Source organism: Gavia stellata, unplaced genomic scaffold, assembly GCF_030936135.1.
Source record: "Gavia stellata isolate bGavSte3 unplaced genomic scaffold, bGavSte3.hap2 HAP2_SCAFFOLD_117, whole genome shotgun sequence".
Taxonomy (NCBI): Eukaryota; Metazoa; Chordata; class Aves; order Gaviiformes; family Gaviidae; genus Gavia; species Gavia stellata.
Genome location: NW_026777371.1, coordinates 12,750 through 33,177, shown reverse-complemented (window position 1 = coordinate 33,177; position 20,428 = coordinate 12,750). Strand labels below are relative to the sequence as shown.

Genomic DNA, 20,428 nt, shown 5'->3' with positions numbered 1-20,428 from the left:
CCGCCACGCTCCCACATGCTCTCGACGCGCTTGCACACGCATGTGCCGCCAGAGCGCCCCTGGGCGCCCCGACACGCTCGCCTGCAGGCGTGCCCTTGACGTGCTCACACGCGTGCGTGCCACCCGTGTGCCTGCCCGCTCCGGGCACGCTTACACAGGCGTGGTCCCTTGGCACGCTTGCACACGCGCGTGCCCACTGGTATGCCTAGGCACGCGTCCCTAGGCGCGCTTGCACACGCGTGTGCCACGGGTGCACCTGCACGCGACCCCGGCGTGCTGGCCCACGCGTGTGCCCTCAGCGCACTTACATGTCCGTGCTCCACCTGCACACGCGTGCCCTTGGCACGCCTGCGCACACCTGTGCCCCAGCACACTTACACACGCGTGTGCCCCACGACACCTGCGCGCACACACGCCCCCGGCCCGCCTGCACAGGTGCCCCAGCACACGCGTGTGCCCCCAGGGCCCCCCCCGGCCGCGCACACGCGTGTGATCACGCCAACCCCCCCCCCCCCCCCCCGCAGGGCTCCCCAGCAAGGCCGCAGCCCCCCCAGCAGCAGGGAGCCCCCAGCAGCAGGACGCCCCCCAGCAGCAGGGACCCCCCCCAGCACCAGGGACCCCCTGCAATGCGCCCCCCCCAACAGCCGGCCCAGGACACCCCCTGTGCGGTGCCACGGCCCCCCCCAAAACGAAGCGGCCCCCCCAAAGCGCCCCCCCCCAATACCCCCCCCCCCCCCAGCACCGCAGTGCAATAACGGGCCCGCCGGCGGTGCAGAGCCTGCCGCCCCCCGCAGTGCCCTGACACCCCCCCCCGGTACGCCCCACCGAGGAGGCGGCAGCCCCCCCCCCCCGGCCCCCCCTTCCCCGTGCCCCCCCCCCGGTACCGGCCCATGGGTCCCGGCGCTGCGGCGGTGCCCGAGGCGCGGCGCGCTGCGGGCCGGGGGCGGGGCCTGGGCGGCGGGGGCGGGGCTGGGAGGGCACGCCCCCACGGCGGACACGCCCCCTCCGCGTGTGCCAGTGACCCCGCGCGTCCCCGGGGTCCCGCGGGCGGCCGCCGCGTGTCCCGTGTCCCCCGTGGGGGTCCCCCGCGTGTCCCACCTCCCCTGCGGGTGTGCCGTGGGGGTCCCCCGAGTGTGCCGTGTGGGTGTCCCGTGTGTGTCCCATATCCCCTGTGGGTGTGTCCCTCACATGTCCCGTGTCCCCACGGGTGTCCCCTGCGTGTCGGGTGTCCCCTGTGGGTGTCCCTCACGTGTCCCCTGTGGGTGTCCCATGTCTCCTGCGTGTCCCATATCCCCTGTAGGTGTCCCTCACATGTCCCGTGTCCCCACGGGTGTCCCCTGCGTGTCGGGTGTCCCCTGTGGGTGTCCCTCACGTGTCCCCTGTGGGTGTCCCATGTCTCCTGCGTGTCCCATATCCCCTGTAGGTGTCCCTCATGTGTCCCCTACATGTCCCCTGCATGTCTTGTGTCCCCTGTGGGTGTCCCTCACATGTCCCATGTCCCCTGCGTGCCCCATACCCCCTGAGGGTGTGTCCCTCACATGTCCCGTGTCCCCTGTGGGCATCCCCTGCGTGTCCCATGTCACCTGCGTGTCCCATGTCCCCTGCGTGTCCCTCACATGTCCTATGTGCATCCCATGTCCCTCAGGCGTCCCCCACACGTGCCCTGTGTCACATGGCGTGTCCAGGGGTGGCAGGCCGGGGGCATGGCCACCGTGGGAGGGGTACTGCCGGGCCAGCGCCCCACTGCCACCGCCCCCCAGCCCCTGGGGAGGGGGACACGGGCGTGGGGGGGCCCGGGGACACGAGGGCACATGGTGTACTGGGGACCCGGGGGACGAGGGACAGGGTGTGTGGGGACACGAGGGACGCAGGGTAGGGGGGACCCAGGGGACGCAGGACACGAGGGGACACTGGGGACACTAGGGAGAGGGGACCCTGGGGACACAAGGGGACACGAGGGACAGGGAACACGAGGGACCCTGGGGACAGGGGACATGAGGGGACACTTGGGGAGATGAGGGACTCTGGGGACACTCGGGGAGAGGGGACACTGGGGAGAGGGGACACAAGGGGACACTTGGGGACATGAGGGACACTTGGGGACACTCGGGGAGAGGGGACACAAGGGGATACTTGGGGACACGAGGGACACTTGGGGACACTTGGGGAGAGGGGACACAAGGGGACATGAGGTGACACTTGGGGACACTCGGGGAGAGGGGACACTTGGGGACATGAGGGGACACTTGGGGACACTCGGGGAGAGGGGACACTGGGGAGAGGGGACACAAGGGGACACTTGGGGACATGAGGGGACAGGGGACACTTGGGGAGAGGGGACACGGGACACTCAGGGAGAGGGGACACTCGGGACACTGGGGACAGGGGACACTTGGGGACACGGGACACGAGGGGAGAGGGGACACTGGGGACACTTGGGGAGAGGGGACACAAGGGGACATGAGGTGACACTTGGGGACACTCGGGGAGAGGGGACACTTGGAGACATGAGGGGACACTTGGGGACACTCGGGGAGAGGGGACACTTGGGGACATGAGGGGACACTTGGGGACACTCGGGGAGAGGGGACACTGGGGAAAGGGGACACAAGGGGACACTTGGGGACATGAGGGGACACTTGGGGACATGAGGGGACACTGGGGACAGGGGACACTTGGGGACACGGGACACGAGGGGAGAGGGGACACTTGGGGACACTTGGGGAGAGGGGACACGAGGGAACATGAGGGATACGGGACACTCAGGGAGAGGGGACACTTGGGAACATGAGGGACACTTGGGGACACTGGGGAGAGGGGACACAAGGGGACACTTGGGGAGAGGGGACACAAGGGGACACTTGGGGACACTTGGGGAGAGGGGACACAAGGGGACACTTGGGGACATGAGGGGACAGGGGACCCTTGGGGAGAGGGGACACTCGGGACACTGGGGACAGGGGACACTTGGGGACACGGGACACGAGGGGAGAGGGGACACTGGGGACACTTGGGGAGAGGGGACACGAGGGAACATGAGGGATACGGGACACTCAGGGAGAGGGGACACTTGGGAACATGAGGGACACTTGGGGACACTGGGGAGAGGGGACACAAGGGGACACTTGGGGAGAGGGGACACAAGGGGACACTTGGGGACACTGGGGAGAGGGGACACAAGGGGACACTTGGGGACATGAGGGGACAGGGGACACTTGGGGAGAGGGGACACTCAGGACACTGGGGACAGGGGACACTTGGGGACACGGGACACGAGGGGACACTGGGTGACACTCAGGGAGAGGGGACACAAGGGACAAACAAACATGTGATGCGAGGGATGGGGGGGGCAGCACCCGGGGCACCCCGAAGCCCTGGGGGCGCTGTGGGCCACCCTCCGGGGACACCCCCCTCGCACGGGGACGGAAATGCCACGAGGGATTTCCCCTGGGAAGGGGGGGAACCCAGACACACCCCCCCAACGCAGGGGGACCCAGGCGGCCGGAGACCCCAAACTTTCCCTCCAGCACCAGGGAACCGGGGGACCCCCAACAACCCCCCCAATTCTGGGGGACCCAGGTGTCTGGGGACCCCCAAAGTCCCCCCCCAACCTCCGGGGGACCCAGGTGTCCGGGGGGTGTAGGGGGGCCGGACCCTGCTCCTGCAAGGACTCAAGGGGCCCCTCGCACCGCCGCCCCCCCCCTCCTCAACGCCACAGCCAGTTCCGCGCAGTGAGTTCCCAATTTACCTCATTCTGGCCTAAAACCCCACGGCGGGGGGGTGGCTTGGGGGGGTCAGGCCCGCAGGCCCGGTCCCAGCCGCGCCGGGACCCCCTCCCCGGGCCGAGGGGCGACAGGGCGGGGTGGGGCAGAGGCCTTGATAGGGGACCCCAGTGAGACCAGTTGGATGGGGGTGTGGAAACCCCAGTTCCCCCCCCCAGAGGCGCCACGCCAGACCCCCCCACCGCCGCAGCCCCGCCGCGCACTCACCTGGGGCCGGGGGCTCCGCGGGGCCCCCCCGGGGGCGGCCTACCCGCTCCGCAGCCCCCTCCCGGCCTTCGCCGGCCGCCGCACAGCGCGTCTGCCCGCCATGGGGGACTGAGGGAGCCCGGGCCGGGCCCAGACACCCCCGGGGCCGGGAGAAACCCCCGCGACCCCCCCCCCCCCGGATCGGGCTCTGCCCCCTGGGCGGCCGTAGGGCAAAATGGCGCCCCCTTCCCGCCACTGCTCCCTCAGGCGGCGGGGGCGGGGCCAGACACCGCTGGCGCCAATCGGAGCGCCTCTTCCCTCCCACCCCCGCCTCCATCCGGCGGCTCCCCACCAATCACAGCGCGGCGCTCGCGTGATGGGCACGTGCCCTCCCCTTCCCGCCGAAAACCGCGTGCCGCTCTCCCCGCCTCTTCCGCCCCGTCCTGCCAATCAGAGCCGGCGCGCGCCCCTCACAACCCTGCCAGCCAATCACAGCGCGGAGTGCGCGTGACACTCACATGGCGGCCGCCACCGCCCCCCCCCCCCGCCCTTAAGGGTTCGGCGCGGGCCCCTCCCGCCGTTTGCCGCCAATCAGAGGGGGCGCGCGCCCCTCCCGCCCTTTTCCGCCAATCAGAGCACGACGTCCACGCGACGCCCACGTGGCCGCCCCCCCTTAAGGGCTCGGCGCGCGCCGTTCCCGCCCTTTTCCGCCAATCAGAGGGGGTGCGTGCCATTCCCGCCCTTTTCAGCCAATCAGCGCAGCGTCTGCATGACTCCCACGTAGCCGCCCCCCCCGCCCGCACTGAAGGGCTCGACACGCGCCCCTCCCGCCCTTTTCAGCCAATCAGAGGGGGAGCGCACCATTCCCGCCCTTTTCAGCCAATCAGAGGGGGCGCACGCCCCTCCCGCCCTTTTCAGCCAATCAGAGAGAGAGTGCACCGTTCCCGCCCTTTTCAGCCAATCAGAGCGGGTGCACGCCCCTCCCGCCCTTTTCAGCCAATCAGAGGGGGAGTCCACCGTTCCCGCCCTTTTCAGCCAATCAGAGGGGGCGCACACCCCTCCCGCCCTTTTCAGCCAATCAGAGGGGGAGCGCACCGTTCCCGCCCTTTTCAGCCAATCAGAGAGGGAGCGCACCGTTCCCGCCCTTTTCAGCCAATCAGAGGGGGTGTGTGCCATTCCCGCCCTTTTCAGCCAATCAGAGGGGGAGTGCACCGTTCCCGCCCTTTTCAGCCAATCAGAGGGGGCGCACGCCCCTCCCGCCCTTTTCAGCCAATCAGAGGGGGAGCGCACCGTTCCCGCCCTTTTCAGCCAATCAGAGGGGGAGCGCACCGTTCCCGCCCTTTTCAGCCAATCAGAGGGGGAGCGCACTGTTCCCGCCCTTTTCAGCCAATCAGAGGGGGCGCACGCCCCTCCCGCCCTTTTCAGCCAATCAGAGAGGGAGTGCACCGTTCCCGCCCTTTTCAGCCAATCAGAGGGGGCGCACGCCCCTCCCGCCATTTTCAGCCAATCAGTGGGGACGCGCGACGCTCCCGCCCTTTTCAGCCAATCAGAGCACGACGTCCACGCGACACCCACGTGGCCGCCCCCCTTAAGGGCTCGGCAGGCGCCCCTCCCGCCATTTTCAGCCAATCAGAGAGAGAGCGCACCGTTCCCGCCCTTTTCAGCCAATCAGAGGGGACGCGCGACCCTCCCGCCCTTTTCCGCCAATCAGAGCACGACGTCCACGCGACACCCACGTGGCCGCCCCCCCCCAAGGGCTCGGCGCGCGCTGTTCCCGCCCTTTTCAGCCAATCAGAGGGGGCGGGTGTCTCTCCCGCCCTTTTCCGCCAATCAGAGGGGGCATGTGCCGTTCCCGCCCTTTTCAGCCAATCAGAGGGGGCGCGCGCCGTTCCCGCCCTTTTCAGCCAATCAGAGGGGGAGCGCGCCGTTCCCGCCCTTTTCCGCCAATCAGAGGGGGCGCGCGCCGTTCCCGCCCTTTTCCGCCGATCAGAGGGGGCGCGCGCCGTTCCCGCCCTTTTCCGCCAATCAGAGCGCGGCGTCCGCGCGACACCCACGTGGCCCCCCCAACCGCACTTAAGGGCTCGGCACGCGCCGTTCCCGCCCTTTTCAGCCAATCAGAGGGGGCGCGCGCCCCTCCCGCCCTTTTCCGCCAATCAGAGCGCGGCGCTCGGCGTGACGCCCCCTCACTCCCCCCCCCCTCCTCCCGCCGCCGCCAACGGCTGGGCTCGTGCGTCTTCTTCCGGCGTCAGCCAATCAGAGCGCGGAGCACCGCCCCCCGCCCCTCCCACCCCCCGCCCCTTCCGGCCGACCAGCGCGCGGCGCTCGAGCTGCCGGCACGTGCCCCCGCCCCCGCCCCCGCCCGCCAATGGGAGCGCGGCGCGCGCCGCCTGCCCGCCCCTCCCCGCTCGGCCAATGGGCGCGGGCGGGGCGTGTCCAGCCGCGGGGCGGCGGTGACGTCTCCCCCCGGTGCGGCCCCGCCCCGCCGCCGCCGTTTGAAATCGGTAACGGCAGCGGGAGCCCCGCCCCTCTTCCCCTGCCGGCGCGCTGATTGGCCGCCGCCGCTCGCCCTCTTCTGATTGGCCGCTGGGCGCCGCGGCCCGTCCTCCCGCCCCCGCCCAACACGGAAGTGCGTTGCCGCGTGCGCCCCGCCCTGCGCAGTGACGTCTCCCCCCGCGATTGGAAGACGCGCCGCCCCCTGACGCGCCTCCTCTGATTGGCCCAGGCGTCCGCGGGAACGGGGCGGGCGCGGGGGTGTGGCGGGTGTGTGCGCGGGCGCCCAAGAGCGACGTCGCCTTCGACCAATAGCAGCGCGGCGCGCCGCCGAGGGCCCTCCCCATTGGCTGTGAGCCGCAGGGGGGCAGGACCCGGCGCCCACCCCCCGGGGGCGGCTGCCCCCTTCGGACCGGAGGGGCTCGGGGTTGGCGGCAGCCGCGGGGGCTGCCGGGAAGGCGGGGGTCAGCCTCGGGAGAGGGCGTGGCCCGGGGGGCGTGGCCCCGGGAGGGGGCGTGGCCCCGGGGTGCCGTCAGCGGCGCCAGGCCCACACCATTCCGGGGGTACAAACCTTTATTGGGGGGGGGTGGGGGGGCCCTACGCGGGCGAGACGGAGGAGTTGGAGACGGAGGAGACCTCCGTGCGGGAGGTGGAGACCTCGGAGCCGTCGTCCACCTTCTTCCCAAAGAGCTGCAGGATGCAGTTGCGGAACTGCGGGAGAGCGGGGCGGCGTCGGGCGGGGCAGGGCGGGGCAGGGCGGGGCTGGGCACCACGGCCCTGCCGCCCCACGTCCCACCCGCCGGCTCCGCGTCCCACCACCCGCCTGCGTCCCGTGTCCCTGCTCGCTGTCCCCTGTCCCGGCTCCATGTCCCTTGTCCCAGCCCTACGTCCTGTCTCCCTGCTCCGTGTCCCCCGTCCCTCTCCGTGTCCCCCGTCCTGGTTCCGTATCCCTCTCTCCCTGCTCCGTGTCCCCTCTCCCTGCTCCGTCCCCCATCCCTCTCCGTGTCCCCCACCCCTGCTCCGTGTCCCCTGTCCCCTCTCCCCGCTCCGTGTCCCTGCTCCATCCTGTGTCCTTTGTCCCTGCTCCATGTCCCCCAACCCAGTTCCGTGTCCCCTCTCCCTGTTCTGTGTCCCCCATCCCTCTCCATGTCCCTGCTCTGTCCCATGTTCCCTCTCTCTGCTCCGTGTCCCTGCTCCGTCCCGTGTCCCCTCTCCCTGCTCCGTGTCCCCCATTGCTGCTATGTGTCCCCGTGCCCTCTCCCTGCTCCGTGTCCCCTCTCCCTGCTCCATGTCCCCTGTCCCTGTGCTGTGTCCCCTGTCCCTGTGCTGTGTCCCCTGTCCCTGCTCCGTGTCCCCTCTCCTTGCTCTGTGTCCGCTGTCCCTGCTCCGTGTCCCCTCTCCTTGCTCCGTGTCCCCTCTCCTTGCTCCGTGTCCCCTGTCCTGGTTCCATGCCCCTGCTCCGTCCCATGTCCCCTCTCCCTGCTCCGTGTCCCCCATTGCTGCTATGTGTCCCCGTCCCCTCTCCCTGCTCCGTGTCCCCTCTCCCTGCTCCGTGTCCCCCATCGTTGCTATGTGTCCCCGTCCCCTGTCCCTGCTCCATGTCCCCTGTCCCTGCTCCGTGTCCCCTCTCCTTGCTCCATGTCCCCTGTCCCTGTGCTGTGTCCCCTCTCCTTGCTCTGTGTCCCCTGTCCCTTCTCCATGTCCCCTCTCCTTGCTCCGTGTCCCCCATCGTTGCTATGTGTCCCCGTGCCCTCTCCCTGCTCCATGTCCCCTGTCCCTGCTCCGTGTCCCCTGTCCCTGCTCTGTGTCCCCTCTCCCTGCTCCGTCCCTCTCCCAGCCCGGTGCCGCCGCCGCCGCCCACCTGCCGGTTCATGAAGACGTAGATGATGGGGTTGTAGATGGTGGCGCTCTTGGCGAAGTAGGCGGGCAGGGCGGCGGCCAGCGGGTGGAAGGCGTAGCCGGGGTTGGCGGCGGCGAAGCAGGCGAAGATGGTGTAGGGCCCCCAGCAGAAGCAGTAGGCCAGGATCATCACCACCACCATGCGCGACACCTCCTTCTCCGCCTTCTGCGTCGACTCCGACTCCTTCTGCTGGGCGGCCACCTGCGGGCGGGGCGGGGCGGGGCGTCAGTGGGGCGTCAGTGGGGCGGGGGGGGTGGGGGTGGCTCCCTGGGGGGGCCGCAGGGGGAGATGGACTTCACAGGGGCATGGATGGGGGGGAAGTGGGCTCCCCGGGGGGCTTGAGGGGAGACGATGGTCCCCGGGGGGCTCCGTGGGGTGGGGATGGGCACCCTGGGGGGCTCTAGGGGGAGAAGATGGTTCCTGGGGGGCTCCATGGGGCAGGGAGGGCCCCCCCGTGGGGCTCTGGGGGGACGATGGTCACCAGGGGGCTCTGTGGGGTGGGGAGGGCCCCCCATGGCGCTCTGTGAGGAGAAGAAGGTCCCTGGGGGGCTCCGTGGGGTGGGGATGGGTGCCCCAGGAGGCTCTGTGGGGAGAAGATAGTCGCCTGGGGGGCTCTGGGGCAGGGACAGCCTCCCCACAGGGCTCTCTGGGGAGAAGATGGTCCCCGGGGGGCTCTGTGGGGCAGGGAGGGCCCCCCATGGGGCTCTGGGGGGAGAAGATGGTCCCCTGGGGGCTCTGTGGGGTGGGGATGGGCGCTCTGGGGGGAGAAGATGGTCCCCGGGGGGCTCTCTGGGGCAGGGAGGGCCCCCCATGGGGCTCTGGGGGGAGAAGATGGTCCCCGGGGGGCTCTGTGGGGCAGGGAGGGCCCCCCATGGGGCTCTGGGGGGAGAAGATTGTCCCCGGGGGGCAGGGATGGGCACCCTGGGGGGCTCTAGGGGCGGAAGATGGTCCCCGGGGGGCTCCGTGGGGTGGGAAGGGCCCCCCCCCGGGGCTCTGTGGGGAGAAGAGGGTCCCCGTGGGGCGGGGAGGCCCCCCGGCGCTCACCGCCCGGATGGCCAGCCAGACTTGGAGGTAGCAGAGGATGATGATGGAGAGGGGGAAGAAGCAGCAGGTGACCATCAGCACCACCATGTAGGACTGCACCCCCGGGTCGGAGCTGCCGCTGAAGACGTCGGGGCCGCAGGACGTCTTCAGCCCGTGGGGCCAGTACCTGCGGCGCGGCGGGGAGAGGGCGGCGCGTGTGGGGCGAGCGGCCGCCGCCGGGCCCCCCGCCGGCCCCCCGCCGCGCCCGCGCCCCACCTGCTCCAGCCGAAGATGGGGGGCGCGGTCCAGGAGCAGGCCCAGATCCAGGAGAAGAGGATGCCGGCCATGGCCAGCTTCCCGTCGAACTTGATGTTGCCGAAGGGTTTGCAGACGACGAACCACCGCTCCCAGGAGATGATGGCCAGCGACCACAGCGCCGTGATGCCTGGGGGGGCGAGGCGGCGTCAGGGGGGCCGCCCCACGGCGCGCGGCCCCACGGCGTGCGGCCCCACGGCTCCCGGGGCGTCCTCTAGCCCGGCCGGGGCTGTGGCGGGGAGCGCTCGGCCTGCCCCACAGCTCTGCCCCACAGCTCGGCCCCATGGCTCTGTGCTGTAGCTCACCCCCTGGCTCCCAGCTCAGCCCCATGGCCCTGACCCGTGTGGGGCTCTCGGGACCCCCAGCTCTTCCCCACGGCTCCCAGCACCCCCCAGCCCTGCCCCACATCTTTCAGCACCCCTGGCTCTGACCTATGGCTCCCAGCACCCCCAAGCTCTGCCCCACGGCTCCCAGCACCCCACAGCCCTGCCCCACGTCTTTCAGCACCCCCGGCTCTGACCTATGGCTCCCAGCACCCCACAGACCTGCTCCACAGCCCTGCCCCACGGCTCCCAGCGCCCCACAGCCCTGCCCCACATCTTTCAGCACCCCCAGCTCTGACCTATGGCTCCCAGCACCCCACAGACCCACTCCACAGCCCTGCCCCACGGCCGCCAGCGTCCTCCAACCCTGCCCCGCGGCTCCCAGCACCCCCCCGGCCCCCCGAGAGGGACACAGGCGCGGGTCTCACCGCAGGCGGAGACGGTGTATCCCTCGATGATGCAGAGCGGGTGGCCCAGGATGAAGTAGCCGAAGATCTGGTTGATGACGCTGATGGTGCTGGCGATGACGGTCTCCCCCAGGTCGGCCACCGCCAGGTTGACCAGGATCCAGTTGAGGGGGTGACGCAGCTTCTTGAACTTCCAGGTGGCCACCAGCACCAGCCCGTTGGTGAAGACGGAGGCCACCACCACGAAGATCATCCACAGCGAGGTCAGGTTGTAGACCCACCGCGGGGCGATGTGGTAGTTGGGACCCTCGAAGGGACCTGGGGCGGCGGGGAAGGGGGTGATCAGCGCCTGCCCCCCGTCCCCCGCGTCCCCCGCGTCCCCGCCGCCGCCGCCGCTCACCCCGGGTGTTGTTGCTGTTGGTGTAGGTGAAGACGCTGTCCCGCGTGGTGTCCTCGTCATCGTGCCGCCGGCGCGCCGCGAACACCGCCGTCTCCCAGCCCGCCGCCATGCCGCCTGCCAAGGAAGGAGACCGGGGAGCAGGGGGGGGTCTCGGCGCCGGGCTCTGCCGCCCGCCACCCGCTCCCCGCTTCTTATACCCACCCCCCCGGGATTAGCCCCCCGTCCCCCCCAAAGCCCCCTGATCCCTTAATTGGGCCGCGGGGATCAGGGGGCCCCCCCGGCCCGGCCCGGCCTCACCCGCCCGCTTTGCCGAGCAGCCGGGGTGAGCGCTGATTGGGATTGACGCCGGCGGCTAATCCCGTCACCCGCAATTTCCTGACGGCCCGTTTGGCTAACGAGGGCACCCAGCGGACCCCCCCCCGGCCCCCCGACCGGGGCGCTGCGCCGCCGGGGGAGCGGGACGGGGACCCCCGGGGCGCGGCGTGGCCGGCGCTCCCACACCCTGCCCCACGGGCGGGCGGACCCCAGGCTCTCCCGTCCCACGGCACGGGGGATTGGGGTCCTTCCTGCCCGCTGGCGGGGCGCTGGGCCCGCTCCTGCCCCACGGCGGGGTGCTGGGCCCCCTCCTGCCCCACGTAGTGGGGTGTTGAACCCCCTCCCGCCCCACGGCGAGACACAGAACCCCCTCCCACCCCATAGCAGAACACTAGGCCCCTTCTCGCCCCATATCAGGGTTTTGGACCCCCTCCCGCCCCATAGGTGGGTGCTAGGACCCTTCCTGCGCCACGGCAGAGTGCCAGACCCCCTCCCGCCCCACGGCGGGGTGCTAGGACCCCTCCTGCCCCACAGTGGGGTGCCGGACCCCCTCCCACCCCACGGCGTCGAGGTGCTGACGCTCATGGGGCCCGACAGATCGCGGTCATGGGGCCGAGGCAGTTACATCACTGGGGGGGCCGCGGCGTGGGGCCAAGTAGGGCACGGGGGGAACGGGGCCCCCCCCGACCCCCCCAGCACCCATAAAAATAGCCCGCAGCCTTAATTAGCAATTAGGCCCGGCCGGGAGGGGGGATTAACGAGGGGGGCCCCAAAGGCGGGGGGCTGTCACCCCGCAACACCCCGGCGGGGGGTGCCCGGGGGGTGTGGGGTTTGGGGGGGCTCCCGGGGGGCCGTCGCCCCAAAGATGCCCCCCAGCCCCGGCCCTAATCCCCCCTGGGGTGGCCGGGAGCCGCCCCCCCCTAATCCGGGGATTGTCGGGTCGCCCCGGGGGAGTCCGATTAGGGGGGACACTGGAAACTTTAATCCCCCGGGAGGGGAAAAGGGGGCGCGGCAGCGGCAGTGGCGGCGGGGAGAGCGGGGCACCGCGCGTGGGGCGCGCTGGCGGGGTGCGAGATCCCCGTTTTGGGCGGGGAGGGGGGCTGACCCACACCCCCGGGGCTGTGGGGTGGGGTTGTGGGGTGGCGGGAGCCCCTGTGCGAGGCAGGTGGGGGGGGGGGGGTCCCATGGGGGGGTCGATGCCCCCCACTCCCCGTCTCTCTCCCCACAGCACCCGGGGGGCAGCCAGACCCCGTTGGAGCCGGGGCGGGTAAGTGCCGTGGGGCTGGGGGGGTGTGGGGGGCTGTGGGAGGGCTGTGGGGTGCTGTGGGGACGTCGTGGGTGCCATAAGGTGGCTGTGGGGTGCCGTGGGGTGGCAGGAGGGTGCCGTGGGGATGCCACAGATGATGTGGGGCACTGTGGGGTGTATGGGGCTGCTGTGGGACACCACAGGCTGCTGTGGGGCTGCCGCAGGACAGCAGCGGCCACTGTGGGGTGCCATGGGACAAGATGAGGTGCTGTGGGGTGCCGTGGGCCTCTGTGGGACACCACAGGCTGCTGTGGGGTGCTGTGGGACATGGTGGGGTGCTGTGGGCCTCTGTGGGACACCACGGGCCGCTGTGGGGCCGCCGTGGGACACAACGGGCCGCTGTGGGGTGCTGTGGGGCTGCCATGGGACACCATGGGCCACTGTGGGGTGCTGTGGCACCGCCGTGGGACACCATGGGCCGCTGTGGGGCATCAGGGGCTGCTGTGAGGTGCCGTGGGACACAGTGGGGTGCTGTGGGGCCACCGTGGGACACCACACTGCCGTGGGTCAGGTAGAGGACACCAGTGGCCACCGGTGTGCACACCACGGGCTGCTGTGGGGTGCCGTGGGGCACTGCGGGGCTGCTGGCGACACGATGGGGTGCTGTGGGGCACCGTGGGGCTGCTGTGGGACACCACGGGCTGCTGTGGGGTGATGTAGGACATGACGGGATGCTGTGGGGCTGCTGTGGGACACCATGGGCTGCTGTGAAGCACTGTGGGGACACCGTGGGGCCGCCGTGGGTCGCCGTGGGGCCGTGCCCGCCCCGGGCCGTGCGACAGGAATTCCGCTAGTTCTGAACTATTTACGCTGGCAAAAAGCTCACTACTAGCAGAACTCGGCCGCGCGGCCCCCCCGCGGGCCGGCTCCGTGGGGCTCCGTGGGGCGACCCATGGGGCGGGGAGGGGGGCGCGGGCCCCCCCCCCGGCGCAGAGGCAGGGGCTGCGTCTCCAGTGTTTAATGCCGTGGGGTACAGCGGGGGGTGGGGTGTATGTACAACAGAGCAGTGGGGCTGCCCCACGGCGGGCGGACGAGCCCTGCGTGCGCGTGTGTCCGCGCCCCCCCCGCCGCCCTCCGGCACCCCTCCGGCCCCGGGGAGCCCCGTGCCGCCCTGGGCGGGGGGCAGAGCCCGCCGTGGGGCAGAGCCCGCCGTGGGGCGGGCGCCGTGGGGCGGCCTACGCGGGCGAGACCTGGCTGGAGGAGACGGAGGAGACCTGGGTGGCCTGGGAGGACCCCGAGACGTCGTCCTCGTCCCCGAAGGGGCTCTTCCCGCAGAACACCAGCTTCAGCATGCAGGAGCGGAACTGGGGGGGAGAGGCGGCGGCGTCACCCCCCCACGCCATGGGGCGTCGCCCCCCCCGCCCCGTGCCAGCAGGCGCCCCGCCCGACGGTGCTGGGCGTTAGCGGGGTGTCGCTGGGGGTCAGCGCTACTGGGGCGTCACTGGGGCAGGGCCATGAGGTCACTGGGGCGTCCCCGGGTGACACTGGGGCGTCCCTGGGGGTCCTGGGGGGGTCCCTGGGGTGACACTGGGGTGACACTGGGGGGTCCCTGGAATGCCCCCCACACAAGCACCCCCAGGACTGGGTCACATCCCCGGTGACACCCCAAAGGGGTGGGGACACCCCTCAGGCCCCTCTGACCTCTGCCCCACGCCCGCCCCCTGCCCCACGGCACCCCACGACACCCCCTGGCGCCCTATGGCACCCACAGCAGCCCCATGGCACCCCTCAGCAGCGCCACGGCAGCCCCCCAGCACCCCATGGCAGCCCCTCAGCACCCCCCAGCAGCCCCCGACACCCCCCAACACACCCTGGCAGCCATGCCAACACTCCCCAACATCCCCTGATGCCCCCGAGCAGCCCCCCAACACCCCCTGGCAGCCCCCCAACACCTCACAACACCCCCCGGCAGACCCCCGACACCCCCCAGCTGCCCCCCAACACCCTACGACATCCCTCAGCACCCCCTGACACCCCACAACACACCCTGGCAGCCCCCCGACACCCCATGACACCCTCTGGCAGCCCCAGAACACCCCCCGGCAGCCCCCCGACACCTCCTGGCAGCCCCTCGACACCCCACAACATCCCTTGTTGCCCTATGATACCCCCCAGCACCCCCTGACACCCCCCGACACCATCTGCCAGCCCCACAACACCCCCCAGCAGCCCCCTGACACCCCCCAGCAGCCCCTGACACCCCCCAGCAGCCTCCCGATGCCCCCCGGCAGCCCCACAACACCCCCTGGCAGCCCCTCGACACGCCACAACACCCCCCAGCAGCCCCCGACACCCCCCGGCAGCCCCTGACACCCCCCGGCAGCCCCCCGGCAGCCCCTGACACCCCCCAGCAGCCCCACAACACCCCCCGGCAGCCCCCCGGCAGCCCCTGACACCCCCCGGCAGCCCCTGACGCCCCCCGGCAGCCCCACCTGCTTGTTCATGAAGACGTAGATGATGGGGTTGTAGACGGTGGAGGCCTTGGAGAAGACGGAGGGGATGGAGGCCAGCCCCACCTCGAAGTGCTGCCCGCGGTGGGTCACCACCCAGAGCGCGAAGGTGGAGTAGGGGGCCCAGCAGACCAGGAAGCCCAGCACCATCACCACCACCATCTTGGTCACCTCCCGCTCCGCCTTCTGCGTCGTGGCCGACTGCTCCTGCTGCTTCGCCACCTGCGGGGGCCGGCCCGCCCCGCTATAGGGCCCCTCGGGGAAGGGGCACTGCCCGGCGGCTGCGGGGCCCCCCGGGGAACAGCCGTCTCCGCAGGGTCCCCTCTGATCCCAGGGAACTGCCCGGCCACTATAGGGTCCCCTCTGATCCCAGGGAACTGCCCGGCCGCTATAGGGTCCCCTCTGATCCCAGGGAACTGCCCAGCCACTATAGGGTCCCCTCTGATCCCAGGGAACTGCCCGGCCGCTATAGGGTCCCCTCTGATCCCAGGGAACTGCCCGGCCACTATAGGGTCCCCTCTGATCCCAGGGAACTGCCCGGCCACTATAGGGTCCCCTCTGATCCCAGGAAACTGCCCAGCCACTATAGGGTCCCCTCTGATCCCAGGGAACTGCCCAGCCACTATAGGGTCCCCTCTGATCCCAGGGAACTGCCCGGCCACTATAGGGTCCCCTCTGATCCCAGGGAACTGCCCGGCCACTATAGGGTCCCCTCTGATCCCAGGGAACTGCCCGGCCACTATAGGGTCCCCTCAGGGAACAGACATCTCCATAGGGTCCCCTCTGATCCCAGGGAACTGTCCGGACGCTATAGGGTCCCCTCTGATCCCAGGGAACTGCCTGGCTGCTATAGGGTCCCCTCAGGGAACAGCTGTCTCCATAGGGTCCCCTCTGATCCCAGGGAACTGTCTGGACGCTATAGGGTCCCCTCTGATCCCAGGGAACTGCCCGGCTGCTATAGGGTCCCCTCAGGGAACAGCTGTCTCCATAGGGTCCCCTCTGATCCCAGGGAACTGTCTGGACGCTATAGGGTCCCCTCTGATCCCAGGGAACTGCCCGGCTGCTATAGGGTCCCCTCAGGGAACAGCTGTCTCCATAGGGTCCCCTCTGATCCCAGGGAACTGTCTGGACGCTATAGGGTCCCCTCTGATCCCAGGGAACTGCCCGGCCACTATAGGGTCCCCTCTGATCCCAGGGAACTGCCCGGCCACTATAGGGTCCCCTCTGATCCCAGGGAACTGCCCGGCCACTATAGGGTCCCCTCTGATCCCAGGGAACTGCCCGGCCACTATAGGGTCCCCTCAGGGAACAGCCATCTCCATAGGGTCCCCTCTGATCCCAGGGAACTGTCTGGACGCTATAGGGTCCCCTCTGATCCCAGGGAACTGCCCGGCCACTATAGGGTCCCCTCTGATCCCAGGGAACTGCCCGGCCACTATAGGGTCCCCTCTGATCCCAGGGAACTGCCCGGCTGCTATAGGGTCCCCTCAGGGAATGGCCATTTCTATAGGGTCCCCTCTGATCCCAGGGAACTGCCCGGCTGCTATAGGGTCCCCTCAGGGAACAGCTGTCTCCATAGGGTCCCCTCTGATCCCAGGGAACTGCCCGGCCACTATAGGGTCCCCTCTGATCCCAGGGAACTGCCCGGCCACTATAGGGTCCCCTCGGGGAGCAGCCAGTGCTATAGGGTCCCCTCTGACCCCTGGGGAACCCCCAGCTCTGTAGGGTTTCCCAGGGAACAACCGTCTCTATAGGGTCCCCCCAGGGAGCAGCCATCACTATAGGGTCCCCTCTGACCCCCAAGAACGGCCATCTCTATAGGATCCCCTCAGGGAATGGCCATCCCTATAGGACCCCCTCTGCCCCCCGGGGAGGAGCCATCTCTACAGGGTCCCCCTGAGGAGCGGCCATCTCTATAGGGTCCCCCAGGAGAATGGCCATCTCTATAGGGTCCCCCCAAGGAATGACCACCCCTATAGGGTCCCCTCTGCCCCCCGGGGAGCGACCATCTCTATAGGGTACCCCCGAGGAATGACCACCCCTATAGGGTCCCCTCTGCCCCCCGGGGAGCGGCCCTCTCTATAGGGTCCCCCCGAGGAACGACCACCCCTATAGGGTCCCCTCTGCCCCCCAGGGAGCGGCCCTCTCTATAGGGTCCCCCTGAGGAACCACCACCCCATAGGGTCCCCTCTGCCCCCCAGGGAGCGACCATCTCTATAGGGTACCCCCAAGGAATGACCACCCCTATAGGGTCCCCTCTGCCCCCCGGGGAGCGGCCCTCTCTATAGGGTCCCCCAGGAGAGCGGCCATCTCTATAGGGTCCCCCCAAGGAATGACCACCCCTATAGGGTCCCCTCTGCCCCCCGGGGAGCGGCCCTCTCTATAGGGTCCCCCCGAGGAACCACCACCCCTATAGGGTCCCCTCTGCCCCCCGGGGAGCGGCCCTCTCTATAGGGTCCCCCCGAGGAACCACCACCCCATAGGGTCCCCTCTGCCCCCCAGGGAGTGGCCCTCTCTATAGGGTCCCCCCGAGGAACGACCACCCCTATAGGGTCCCCTCTGCCCCCCGGGGAGCGGCCATCTCTATAGGGTCCCCCAGGAGAGCGGCCATCTCTATAGGGTCCCCCTGAGGAATGACCACCCCTATAGGGTCCCCTCTGCCCCCCGGGGAGCGGCCCTCTCTATAGGGTCCCCGTGGGAGCGGCCCCCTCTCTACAGGGCCCCCCCGCGGAACCACCACCCCTGCGGCCCCCCCGCGCCCCCAATAAAGGCGGTGCCCCGGCCCCCGCCCCGTGTGCTCCTTGGGGGGCGGTACCGCGCGCAGGGTGAGGAGGAGGCGGCCGTAGGAGAAGATGATGATGCTGAGGGGCACGCCGAAGCAGAAGCAGAAGAGGAAGATGACGTAGGACTCATTGTTCCACTTGTTGTTGGAGGTGTACCAGTCGGGGCCGCAGGAGCACTGCAGCCCCTCGGGGATGTACCTGGGGGGGGGCAGCCACGCCTCGCACCGGCCGCCGCGCCCCCGCCCCGCCCGCCCCGCCCCTCGGGGCCCCCGCACCTGCTCCAGCCGAAGAGGGGGGGCACGGAGGCCACCAGGCCGAAGATCCAGGTGGCCGCGCAGCCCAGGACGGCGTGGCTGCCCCGGAAGGTGAAGTTGCCCAGGGGCTTGCAGATCACCAGGAACCGCTCGAAGGCCACCACCGCCAGCGACCACAGGCTGACCATGCCTGGGGACAGGGGGGACCACGGCGCCCCGTGCCACCCGCCCGCCCCACGGCCGGGGGTCCCCGCCCGCCCCGCGGCCCCACGGCCGGGGGACCCCCTGCCCCGGGGCCTGCACGCCCAGCGGCCCCACAGCCGACGTCTTCGTGTCCCCAAGCACCTGACATCCCTGTGGCCCTGGTGTCCCTCTGCCCCAGGTCCCCCACGCCCAGTGGCCCTGTGGCCCCAACGTCCCCACGCCCTCACGTCCCCATGGCCCTGGCGTCCCTCCGCCCCGTGTCCCACGCACCCAGCATCCCCGTGTCCTCGTGTCCCCAACGTCCCCATGGCCTGGGGTCCCTCTGCCCCAGGTCCCACATGCCCAATATCTTTGTGTCCCCAAGCACCTGACGTCCCCATGTCTCGGGTGTCCCTCTGCCCCGAGTCCACACACCCAACGTCCCCATGGCCTCGTGTCCCCAGCGTCCCCATGGCCTCATGTTCCCAACGTCCCCATGGCCTCATGTCCCCACGGCCTGGTGTCCCTCTGCCCCATGTTCCTGCACGGGGCTGTCCCCATGTCCTCGTGCTCCCAACGGCCCCGGTGTCCCGCTGCCCAGTGTCCCACAGGCCCAACATCTCCTTGGCCAGTGTCCCCACGTCCTTGTGTCCTTCTGCTCCACGTCCCACGTGCCAAATGTCCCCATGGCCTGGTGACCTTCTGCTCCATGTCCCACACACTCAACGTCCCCAGGCCCTCGTGTCCTTCTGCCCCACGTCCCGCACACCCAACGTCCCCAGGCCCAACGTCCCCATGGCCCTGGTGTCCCGCACACCCAACGTCCCCAGACCCAACGTCCCCATGGCCCTGGTGTCCCCATGGCCCTGGTGTCCCGCACACCCAACGTCCCCAGACCCAACGTCCCCATGGCCCTGACATCCCACATGCCCAACGTCCCCAGACCCAACGTCCCCATGGCCCTGGTGTCCCACACACCCAACGTCCCCAGGCCCAACATCCCCATGGCCCTGGCGTCCCACACACCCAACGTCCCCATGGCCCTGGTGTCCCACACACCCAATGTCCCCAGGCCCAATGTCCCCATGGCCCTGGTGTCCCACACGCCCAACGTCCCCAGACCCAACGTCCCCATGGCCCTGGTGTCCCGCACACCCAACGTCCCCAGACCCAACGTCCCCATGGCCCTGGTGTCCCACACACCCAACGTCCCCATGGCCCTGGTGTCCCACACACCCAACGTCCCCAGGCCCAACATCCCCATGGCCCTGGCGTCCCACACACCCAACGTCCCCATGGCCCTGGTGTCCCACACGCCCAACGTCCCCAGACCCAACGTCCCCATGGCCCTGACATCCCACATGCCCAACATCCCCATGGCCCTGGTGTCCCCATGGCCCTGGTGTCCCGCACACCCAACGTCCCCAGACCCAACGTCCCCATGGCCCTGACATCCCACATGCCCAACGTCCCCAGACCCAATGTCCCCATGGCCCTGGTGTCCCCCATGCCCAACGTCCCCATGGCCCTGGTGTCCCCACGGCCCTGACATCCCACACGCCCAACGTCCCCAGACCCAACGTCCCCACGGCCCTGGCGTCCCGCACACCCAACGTCTCCAGGCCCCTGCGTCCTTCTGCCCCACGTCCCGCACACCCAAGGTCCCCATGGCCCCGGCGTCCCCAGGTCCCCCCAGGCCCCGGCGCCCCCCGCTACCTCCCAGGGTGGCGGCGAAGCCCTCGATCTTGCAGGCGGTGGGCCCCAGGGCGAAGTACATCTGGGAGAAGCTGTAGAAGGCGGTGGTGGAGCCGACGCAGATGACCAGCAGGTTGGAGACGGCCAGGTTGACCAGGATGTAGTTGAGGTGGGAGCGCAGCTTCTTGTACTTGGCGGTGCAGAAGATGGTGAGGGTGTTGATGGGGACGCCCAGGGCGATCAGCACGAACATGAAGGCCGACATCCCCATGAAGACCCCGGGGCTGCCCAGGTGGGTCTGCGGCACCAGGAAGGGGCTCAGCGCCGTCAGGTTGGGGGTCTCCAGGACCATGGGGATGAAGAAGTCATCCGGGAGCTCCTCCCGGCCCTCCCGCGACTTCTGCATGGCGGCGGGGACGGACGGAGGGACGGAGGGACGGGACGCGCAGAGGGGCGCGGGCCGGGGGGCGGCTGGTGGGACCCTTTATAGGGAGGGGGGCGGATGGGGCCGGGCCCCCCCCCGCCCCCTAATCGGGGCTAACGCCGCAAAGCGCGGCTGAGCCCGGCTTATCCGGCGGGCGGGCGCTGGCCAAGCCGGGCTTACCCACCCGCCAAG

General features: G+C 70.3%; 2 protein-coding genes across 2 annotated transcripts; both read right to left on the bottom strand.

The window, feature by feature from the left end:
- Positions 1-7,055: 7,055 nt before the first annotated feature.
- On the bottom strand, positions 7,056-10,935 carry LOC132321922 (red-sensitive opsin). Its single transcript, XM_059835295.1, has 6 exons — positions 10,827-10,935; positions 10,448-10,744; positions 9,658-9,826; positions 9,403-9,568; positions 8,320-8,559; positions 7,056-7,169 (listed from the first exon to the last, which is right to left on the bottom strand). Exons 1-6 carry the CDS (start codon positions 10,933-10,935, stop codon positions 7,056-7,058), a joined length of 1,095 nt encoding a protein of 364 aa, XP_059691278.1.
- A 2,687-nt stretch (positions 10,936-13,622) lies between these two features.
- LOC132321936 (blue-sensitive opsin) lies at positions 13,623-20,218 on the bottom strand. Its single transcript, XM_059835315.1, has 5 exons — positions 19,834-20,218; positions 17,956-18,124; positions 17,713-17,878; positions 14,880-15,119; positions 13,623-13,751 (listed from the first exon to the last, which is right to left on the bottom strand). Exons 1-5 carry the CDS (start codon positions 20,216-20,218, stop codon positions 13,623-13,625), a joined length of 1,089 nt encoding a protein of 362 aa, XP_059691298.1.
- Positions 20,219-20,428: the final 210 nt, after the last annotated feature.

Excerpts from the sequence above, each read along its gene's own strand:
- LOC132321922 (XM_059835295.1), bottom strand. The coding sequence starts at position 10,935 with ATGGCGGCGGGCTGGGAGACGGCGGTGTTCGCGGCGCGCCGGCGGCAC. Across the intron at positions 10,745-10,826 it reads CAACAGCAACAACACCCGGG|GTCCCTTCGAGGGTCCCAAC; the intron begins GTGAGCGGCGGC and ends CCGCCGCCCCAG. Across the intron at positions 8,560-9,402 it reads TCTGGCTGGCCATCCGGGCG|GTGGCCGCCCAGCAGAAGGA; the intron begins GTGAGCGCCGGG and ends CCCCGCCCGCAG.
- LOC132321936 (XM_059835315.1), bottom strand. The coding sequence starts at position 20,218 with ATGCAGAAGTCGCGGGAGGGCCGGGAGGAGCTCCCGGATGACTTCTTC. Across the intron at positions 18,125-19,833 it reads CTTCGCCGCCACCCTGGGAG|GCATGGTCAGCCTGTGGTCG; the intron begins GTAGCGGGGGGC and ends CCCTGTCCCCAG. Across the intron at positions 13,752-14,879 it reads ACGTCTTCATGAACAAGCAG|TTCCGCTCCTGCATGCTGAA; the intron begins GTGGGGCTGCCG and ends TCTCCCCCCCAG.